General features: G+C 48.4%; 1 protein-coding gene across 1 annotated transcript in view; it reads left to right on the forward strand.

The window, feature by feature from the left end:
* The first annotated feature begins 195 nt into the window (after nt 1–195).
* Nucleotides 196–9,543, forward strand: part of LARP1B (La ribonucleoprotein domain family member 1B) — a 23,892-nt gene continuing 14,544 nt past the window's right edge. Inside the window, exons 1-4 of the mRNA XM_008066274.1 lie at nt 196–229; nt 638–697; nt 3,712–3,886; nt 5,698–5,838. Coding sequence (XP_008064465.1) covers nt 656–697; nt 3,712–3,886; nt 5,698–5,838 — 358 coding nt within the window. The 5' untranslated portion in view covers nt 196–229; nt 638–655. The remainder of the gene's footprint in view (nt 230–637; nt 698–3,711; nt 3,887–5,697; nt 5,839–9,543) is intronic.

The raw sequence follows: 9,543 nt of genomic DNA on the forward strand, positions 1-9,543 counted from the left end.
TGGGCGACAGAGTGAGACTCGACTCAAAAAAAAAAAAAATTTGAGTCTTAGAACTGTAGATGTTGTTGGGAGTGATGATTGCACTGACTTCTGAAGTTAATACGGTAATTATTTTGTTAATTGTGTTGAATGATGCAGTTGTATAAACCAATTCTGTGTATTTTCTTTAGAGCTCGGTTCCCCAAAACTTACACAAGCAGGAAAACTCAAGACAAAGGAATCTAACAAGGTATGTCATTACAGAAAATAGTTCCTGACTTTATTGGTTTTGGAAACTTGTGTTAGAAATTCTTCTTAGATTATTAAAAGTGTCTTTTTCTTTGAACTGTATTAGTTCAAAGTTGATATTCTGGAGAAGTGTAGCTTTTATCAAATCCCATGTGCCTTTGTTATCATGGATGTCTCTCAGTTTAGTTAATGTCATTAAATAGTGCTAGAAGTTTGATTGTAAGACCAGAGCATTCTGATTTCAAAATGTTCTGTTGTTTGGAGAAACTGCTGCATTAATTTGGCAGATGCCTGCATATACTCGAATATGAATGATTTTTTAAAAAACTGTCACATTTTGAAAAAATTTTCTCTGTTTAAAATTCCTAAAACTAATTTGCAGACATAACACTTCTTTGTTACTTCTCAGGCTAGTGATTTCAGCGATATGGCAAGTTGGCCAACACCAAGTGAATTATTGAACACCGGAGTGAGTATCATTTTTAAGACTTTAAAAAAATAAAACAAAATTTACATTTCAACATACAGAATTTCAATTTTCTTGAGATGTAAGTAGCTGTCACTTTGGAATGGATATAAAAACTTGATTCACCACTACGATTACTTCACTACGAGTTTAATTTGCAGTCACACTTTGGCACTGCCAGTAGTGAATTTTAGGAATGAAGTTTTGATGTCTTAAGCTTTGCCAGTGGTAAGCTTTACCTGTTTTTTGTTTTTTTTTTTTTGAGTTGGAGTCTCACTCTGTCACCCAGACTGGAGTGCAGTGGCCGCTCCCGGCCACCGCAGCCTCTACCTGGTGGGCTCCGGCGATCCTTCCACCTCAACCTTCCAAGTAGCCGGAATTACAGGCATGTGCCACCATGCCCGGCTAATTTTTGACTTATTGTAGAGATGAGGTCTCGCCAAGTTGCCCAGGTGGGTCTCGAACCCGTGGGCTCAGGCAATCCACTCACCTCAGCCTCCCAAAGTGCTGGGATTACAGGCTGAGCCACTGAGCCTGGCTTACCTGGTATTTTTTTTTAATAGTGAACTCATGTCACAAGGCATGATACATCAAAATACCATGTTTATAAAATCACTTGCACTGATCAAGCTGTGCTGAGGTCTGCAGCCGCCCTCATGCAGCTCTGCCTACTTGACAGACACTTAATCTCACTGTCTGTCTGTGATTGTGTCCTTGGGGGTAACTGTGTGTCATGAGCGTGATAGTATACTTGGTGGTCGCCTTTCTGTAATGCCTACAAATAAAGAGATTAATTTTAAATGTCTAGCCGGGTACGGTGTCTCACGCCTGTCATCCCAGCACTTTGGGAGGCTGAGATGGGAGGATTGCCTGACTCCAGGAGTTTAAGACCAGCCTGGACAACACGGTGAGACCCTGTCTCTATAATAAATAAAAAAAAAACTAGCTAGATGTGGTGGCATGTGCTTGCAATTCCAGCAGTTTGGGAGATGGAGGCGGAAGGATCACCCGAAGTCAAGGCTGCGGTGTCCGTGAGTATGCCCCTGCACTCCAGCCTGTGCGACAGAGTGAGACTCCAACTCAAAATGGAAAAAAGCTAACTTCTAATGGAAGTCCTTTTGTGTTTCAGAATTTGTGCCATGTATGTATGTTTTGTGTGACTTACAGTCTTTTCTTATTTTTTGAGTTGGAGTCTCACTCTGTTGCCCAGGCTGGAGTGCAGGGGCATGCTTCCTGCCACTGCAGCCTCAAGCTGTTGGGTTAAGGTGACCCTTCCGCCTCAGACTTTCAGGTAGCTGGAACCACCGGCGTGCCACCATGTCCAGCTAATTTTTTGATGTATTGTAGAGACAAGGTCTCGCCAAGTTGCCCAGGCTGGTCTCGAACCCGTGGGCTCAGGCCATCCTCTTGCCTTGGCCTCCCAAAGTGCTGGGATTATAGGCATGAGCCACCTTGCCTGGCCTATAGTCTTTTCAATATATTTGGAAGTGTGGACTGTATCTGTGTATGCACATGCACCTGTGAACTGTATGTGCATATCATATCATATCAAGAAGTGTGCAGTGAATGGATATTTAATTTTAGCTGTGAAAGCAGCTCAGAAAGCTGGCTCTACCGCAGCCAATCACGAGGCTGGGCATGGTGGTTCATGCCTGTAATCCCAGCACTTGGAGAGGCTGAGGCAAGAGGATCGCTTGGGCCTAGGAGTCTGCGACTAGCCTGGGCATCACAGTGAAACTTTGTCTCTACAAAAGATAAAACAGCATATATAAAGTGTACAGTTTGCTGAGACCAGCCCAAGCAACTTGGCAAGACCTCATCTCTACAATAAATTAAAAAATTAGCCCAGTGTGGTGGTACGCGCTTGTGGTTCCAGCTACTTGGAAGTCTCTGAGGTGGAAGGATCACCTGAACCCAGCAGGTCGAGGCTGTGGTGGCCGTGAGTGTACCACTGCACTCCAGTCTGGGCGACCGAGTGAGACATCTACTCAAAAAATAAATAAAGTATACCATTTGCTACATTTTGACCTGTGCATACCTGTAAAGCCCTTGTCACAGTCTGGATAATGACCTGAACCATCCTCCCACCGATGTGTCCTCCCCTTCCTGTGATTCTTTCCATCTCATTCGCTCCACTGTCCAGGCCACCACTGATATGCTTCCTGTCACTGTAAATCAGTATATATTTTCTAGAATTGTAGGTGTGTTCTTTTTTTTCTGGCTTTCCCTCAGGGTGACGACCTTGAGTCGAACGCATGCTGTGTGTCCCTAGTTCACGTCTTTCTGTTGCTGAGGAGTCTTGCCTTGCCTGGCTGTCACCCTGTCGCCTGTTGTTAGCGGACATTGGGGTGATTCTGGTTTTTGGCAGTTACTAATACAGCTGCTGTCTGTCTTGCCTCACTTCTGTTGGAGGGGGAAGCAACCCTGCTGTATGAACATTTGCATGCAGGGTTTTGCATGGATATACGCTTTCATTTTTCTTGGGTTTATAACTAGCCTGGTACGGTAGCCATTTGTTTTAGCTCCTCAGCAGTATAAGAGGATTCTAGTCATTCCACATCCTCATGCACTCTTCATATGACCAGTTTTTACCTTTTTTTTTGAGTCAGAGTCACATTCTGTTGTCCAGGCTGAAGTGCAGTGGCACACTCGTGACCACTACAGCCTCGACCTGCTGGGGTCAGGCGATCCTTCTGCCTCAGCCTTTCAGGTAGCTGGAACCATAGGCATGCGCCATTACGCCTGGCTAATTTTTGGATTTATTGTAGAGAGGAGGTCTCGCCAAGTTGCCCGGCTGGTTTTGAATCTCTGTGCTCAGGCAGTCCTCTCGTCTCCGTCTCCCAAAGTGCTGGGATGACAGGCGTGAGCCGTGGCACTCAGCTGGTTTTCTGTTTTTGATAAAGTTACTTTGTCATTTGTTTCCAGTATTTAAGTGAGGTGAGATGCCTCACCATACGCTTGGGGGATGTGTTCACGGAGACTGATGAAAAGGGTTTCATTCGGAAAGTCTCTTTCAGTCTCAGAATGTTGTGTGTCAAGGAAATAAGAAGCCACAGACCAGAAAAGAAAAAGAAGAAAAGGTTGAAAAGAGAAGTGATGGTGAGAGCAAAGAAAACCGAGAAACCAAATCAGATGGTCCTGGCGAGAATGTCAGCGAGGATGAGGCGCAGTCAAGTAACCAGCGAAGAAGAGGTCAGTCGATTCGCATCTTCATTTCATTTTTAAGCTTTTCAAGAAAGTTGAAATGAAGGATTTAATCAGTTGATCCCTGGTGGTCAGAAAATGTGTATTTCGTCTTTCATCGGGATACACATTCTGCAGTGGTAACTGATTGCTTTTGTAATATTTCTGAACCATTAGGCTTTCCTTTTTGCATGCAACTTGTCTTCTTTTTTTTTTGTTTTGTGAATCGGAGCCTCACTCTGTCGCCCAGTCTGGAATGCAGTGGCACGCTACTTACGGCCACCGCAGCCTTGACCTGCTGGGCTCCAGCGATCCTTCCGCCTCAGCCTTCCAAGTAACTGGAACTACAGGCATGCGCCACCACACCTGGCTAAGTTTTTGATTTATTGTAGAGATGAGGTCTTGCCAAGTTGCCCAGGTGGGTCTCGAACCCGTGGGCTCAGGCAATCCTCTTACCTTAGCCTCTCAAAAATGCTAGGATTATAGGCGTGAGTCACCGCGCCCAGCTGTAACTTGTATTCTCTGGAACGAAGCCCTGCGTAGGTATCTTGGTCGATAAATTCGTGATTAGTCGTGATGACTGTTCTTTTAAATCCTCATTGGAACTGCTCTGTGTATTTGCAGAGGACTAAGAAAAGTAAACATTTTCCTAAAAGGAAAGTGAGAACAAGTCTAGCCAGCAGTCTCCCTGTAGAAATTACATGTTGAGGGAATAATAACGCTGTCTGCACGTCCCTCCTCGTTTCTTCGCTGACCTTTCCACGAGTCTAGGGACAGGTGATGTATCCTCTGCCTTAAGAGCTTCAGCTCGCCCATTGCCGGGGCCCGTGTGGAGAGTCCTGGGGAGCTGCCTGGAAGAGGAGGGCGCACATTGTCGGAGGGCTGGGGCCAGAGCAAGGTGGGCGTGGGGTTGGCGCCGAGGCCCAGGCAGGGGCCATCCAGGGTCTTGGGAGCTGGCTAGGGTTTTGTTCTGAGTGCCGTGGGAGGCCATCAGACCTCTGGGTCTGCAGAAGTGACCTGGCGCGGGAGGGGACGTGTAGTGGTGCGGCAGCTGCCAGCTGCCAAGGGAACACTTGCTTGAGTCGTTTGCCTTTTGGATGCCTTTCTACCCTTGGCTGCGGGCAAGCCGTGGGAACGGTGGAGGACACGCCAGGGACTCCTTGCTCGGAAGCGGTGACCATGGGAGGCCCAGGGCTTTGGCAGAATCACCCAGGTCTTGCCACGTCACCACCTTCCCCTGCATTCTGGATGCCCGAGGGGTCTTGGCTGTGTTGACGGCCGCGACGGACGACAGGCCTGCCGGCCTGCTCAAGAATGCGTCCTTATTAATTGCTTCAGTTAAAACTGGTCAGTCAGTTCTAAAGCCAGGGGTCTTCTGGTCGGAATAGTTTCTGTAGTTGAGCCATGAATTGATCTCTTGGAGCACACATTTTACCTTTTAATTTAAAGTTTTTTTTTAGACACAGGGTCTCACTCTGTCATCCAGGCTAGAGTGTAGTAGAATAATCATAGCTCACACCAGTGTCAAACTCGTGGGCTCAAGCGATCCTCCCACCTCAGCCTTCTAAGTAGCAAGGACAACAGGTGTGCACCACCATACCTGGTTGATTTATTTTTTTTTTTGGTGGAGACAAGGTCTTGCTATGTTACCCAGGCTGGTCTCAAAACTCCTGTGCTCAAGAGATATTCATGCCTTGGCCTCCTAGAGTGTTGGGATCACAGGTGTGAGCCGCTGCACCCAGCTCAGAGTGCTTTCAAGGTGCAAGGCTTTAGTGAAAATCGGGCATTTCATGAAATGGTTTCATTTTGTTTTCTTCAAGCCAATAAACACAAGTGGGTTCCACTCCACTTAGACGATGTGAGGCCAGACAGTCAAGAAAGACCTGGGTCCCGGAGCGGCTCCAGATGTCCACCTGAAGCAAGCAGACCGGCTTACGCCAACAGGAGGAGCGACCTACGGAGTGAGTGCCGTCCCTGGGGGGCGACTGGCGAGGGTGCCCGGTGCCAGTGCTGAGGACGAGCAGCCGCCGGACCGCGGCCCCAGACGCCTTCGGGGCGTCCTTCGGAAGAGCGGCGCGCCCGCAGTGCGGCTGACGGCTGCAGTCTTCGCGTCAGTGTGACAGGGCTGTCCCGGGGCAGGCTGTTCCCAAGAGGGTCCTGGATGGCCTCTCAGGGTCCATTCTGGGGCCACGCATGGCTCTTGTTTCTTTATGTTTTGCTTTTCTGAGTCAGTCTCGTTCCGTCACCCAGGCTGGAGTGCAGTGGCACACTCATGGTCACTGCAGCCTCGACCTGCTGGGCTCCGGTGGTCCTTCCGCTTCAGCCTTCCAAGGAGCTGGAACCACAGACATGCACCACCACGCCCGGCTGATTTTTTGATTTATTGTAGATACGAGGTCTCGCCCAGTTGCCCAGGCTGGTCTCGAACCCTAGTCTCAGGCCATCCTCTCATCTCCGCCTCCCAAAGTGCTGGGATGACAGGCTTGAGTCACCTCGCCTGGCTGTCACACATTGCTTTCAGCTTTCTTTTTTGTGTAGGCTCCAGTCATCTTTAACGTTTCCTCTGCTTTTGTCTTTCATGACATTGGCATTTTTGAAGACGAGCGGATAGTTATGTCCTAGATAGTCCTCATTTTGGGCTTGCTGACATTTCCTTGGGATAGGGATTTTTGGCAGAAATACTATAAAAGCTCATTTTCTTCTCAGTGCATCACATGGGAACAAGCATGATCTTGGCTTGTCCCATCATGGAAATATTAACATTGGTCCCTTGGTTAAGGTGGTATATTCAAGATTTTAACAAATTAAAGACACGCTTTTCAGATTTTTTTAAGCTGTAAAGATACTCTTTTCTGGCCAGGTGCAGCGGCTCACACCTGTGATCCCAGCACTTTGGGAGGCTGAGGTAGGATTGCTTGAGCCCAGAAGATTGAGACCAGGCTGAACAACATAGTGAGACTTTGTCTCTACAAAAAAAAAAAAAAAAAAAAAAAAAAAAATTAGCCAGGTGTGGTGGTGCGTGACTGTGGTCCCAGCTACTTAGGAGGCTGAGGTGGACGGATTGCTGGAGCCCAGGAAGGCTGCTGCGAACTGTGATTGTGCCACTGCACTCCAACCTGGGTGACAGAGTGCAACCGTGACTCAAGGAAAAAGGTACTCTTTTCCCTCTTTGTAATTATTGTCTAATTAGTGTGGAGAAACTTTGAGAATGTAGAAATAGTTTTCCCATCAGATTTCAAACAGGCTTTAGATGGTTTTGATGGGTTCAGTTATTACTATAATGGTTTCAAATGCTGATTTTTTTCATTACCGCATTGTTCCTTTTATATTTGTTGGCATTCTACTATAAGGAACAACTTCCTTCTCTTTTAGAACTTTTTTTTTTTTGAGTTGGAGTCTCACTCTGTCGCCCAGACTGGAGTGCAGTGGCCGCTCCCGGCCACCGCAACCTCGACCTGCTGGGCTCCGGCGATCCTTCGCCTCAGCCTTCCGAGTAGCCGGAGTTACAGGCATGCGCTACCATGCCCGGCTGATTAGAACTTTATTTTTTAAGAGTTTGGGCCTCCCTCTGTCGCCCAGGCCGGAGTTCAGTGATGGCTCATTGCATGCTTGGCCTTCTGGACTCAGGTCATCATTCTGTCTCTGCCTTCCAAGTAGCTGTCACTACAGGCATGTGCCACTACACCCAGCCAATTATTTTATTTTTATTTTTGTGGAGATCGGGATCTTGTAGATTCTTTGTGGTGTAGGCTGGTCTCAAACTCCTCGCCTCAAGTGATCCTCTCACCCTAGCCTCCCAAAATTGTTGGGATTATAGGAGTGAGCCACTGTGTCCAGCTTAAGAGCAACTTCTCATTATTATCATTGTGGACTAATAACTTCTTACTTATTCTGTGGGTTATAATCTGTTCTCAAATTGCTGCAGGTTTGGCTAATGTGAGGCTTCTCCAGCTGGTTTCTGGGCCCTTTTTAAAAAAGCAACTTCACTGAGATACAAATTACATTTTTTTTTTTTTTTTTTTTTTTTGAGTTGGAGTCTCACTCTGTTGCCCAGACTGGAGTGCAGTGGCCGCGCCCGGCCACTGCAGCCTCGACCTGCTGGGCTCCGCGATCCTTCCGCCTTAGCCTTCCAAGTAGCCGGAACTACAGGCATGCGCTACCACGCCCGGCTGATTTTTTGATTTATTGTAGAGATGAGGTCTTGCTACCCAGGCGGGTCTCGAACCCGCGGCTCAGGCCATCCACTCACCTCAGCCTCCCAAAGGCACGGGATTACAGGCTGAGCCACCGAGCCCGGCCAATTTACATTTGTTAAAATGCACATTGTTGTCACCAGCCCCCACCACTGAGCTGCTATACCACAGGTTGGACTTTCTCGAATTCCACATTGGTGAGACTGTATGATGTGCGTGACGTGCTCTTGCGCCTCCTTTTCCTCAGGGCCGTGCTTTTGGGGTCGCCGGTGTTGGTCCACATACTCATAGCTCCCGTCTCCTGAGTGTCCTGCCGTGTTCTGCGGAAGGGGTGTACCCTTTGTCTGTTCACCTTTGGTGGCCGATGGGCTTGTGGGCAGCTTTTGGCTGCTGTCAGTGACGGCTGGGGCATGCTTGTGTGCGAGTCCCTGCGTGGAGTCGTTCGCTTCTCAGGCAAGAGACTTGGTAGGGCGTGTGGCAGCTGTGTGCTCAGCATCACACGAATGACCAGGCTCCTTGTGCTGGCTCGAGTTCTCATCAGCAGGGTTTCGTCTCTGCTGTTTGCTCGAGCCTGTGTCCTGAGGATTGTCCTGCTGTGGAGGCGACTGGTGGCTTTGTCATGTGTTCTTCACACACTCCTTTTATCCTGTCTCTAACTGGTTATAAGAGCCACGAGTTGATTAAGTTCAGGGTTTGTTTTTTGTTTTTGTCTGTTTTGGTCGGAGTGTCTTATGTGTGTATTCCCTACCGAGTACAGCAGGAAGAACAGACTGTCTGGGAGTTTCACAATCAGTTGTGTTGAGCATGAGCTGTCCAGATGTTGGTAACCGACCCATCCGTCACCAAGTGTCCTGGCTTCTTCTAGTTAATGGTTTTACTTTCCTTAAAAATTGCTGCCCAGCTGGGCTCGGTGGCCCAGCCTGTCATCCCGCGCCTTTGGGAGGCTGAGGTGAGTGGATTGCCTGAGCCTGTGGGTTCGAGACCCGCCGGGACAGCGAGACCTCATCTCTACAATAAATCAAAAAATGAGCTGGGCGTGGTAGCGCGCGCCTGTAGTTCCAGCTACTTGGAAGGTGAGGCGGAAGGATTGCCGGAGCCCAACAGGTCGAGGTTGCAGTGGCTGGGAGCGGCCACTGCCCTCCAGTCTGGGCAACAGAGTGAGACTCCAACTCAAAAAAAAAAAAAAATCGCTGCCCAACCGGGCTCTGTGGCTCAGCCTGTCATCCAGCACTTTGGGAGGCCGAGGTGAGTGGATTGCCTGAGCCCCTTGCATTGCAGGTTTGAGACCAGCCCAGGCAATTTATCTCTATGATAAATAAAAAATTAGCCGAGTGTGGTAGTGCGTGCCTGTAGTTCTGGCTACCTGAAAGGCTGAGGCGGAAGGATCACTGGAGCCCAGTGGTTCGACACTGGGGTAGCCATGAGCATGCCACTGCATTTCAGTCTGGGCAACAGAGTGAGACTTTTAACTCA

The sequence above is a fragment of the Carlito syrichta genome, unplaced genomic scaffold, assembly GCF_000164805.1.
Source record: "Carlito syrichta isolate Samal-C Ts95f unplaced genomic scaffold, Tarsius_syrichta-2.0.1 Scaffold104837, whole genome shotgun sequence".
In the NCBI taxonomy this organism is placed as follows: domain Eukaryota; kingdom Metazoa; phylum Chordata; class Mammalia; order Primates; family Tarsiidae; genus Carlito; species Carlito syrichta.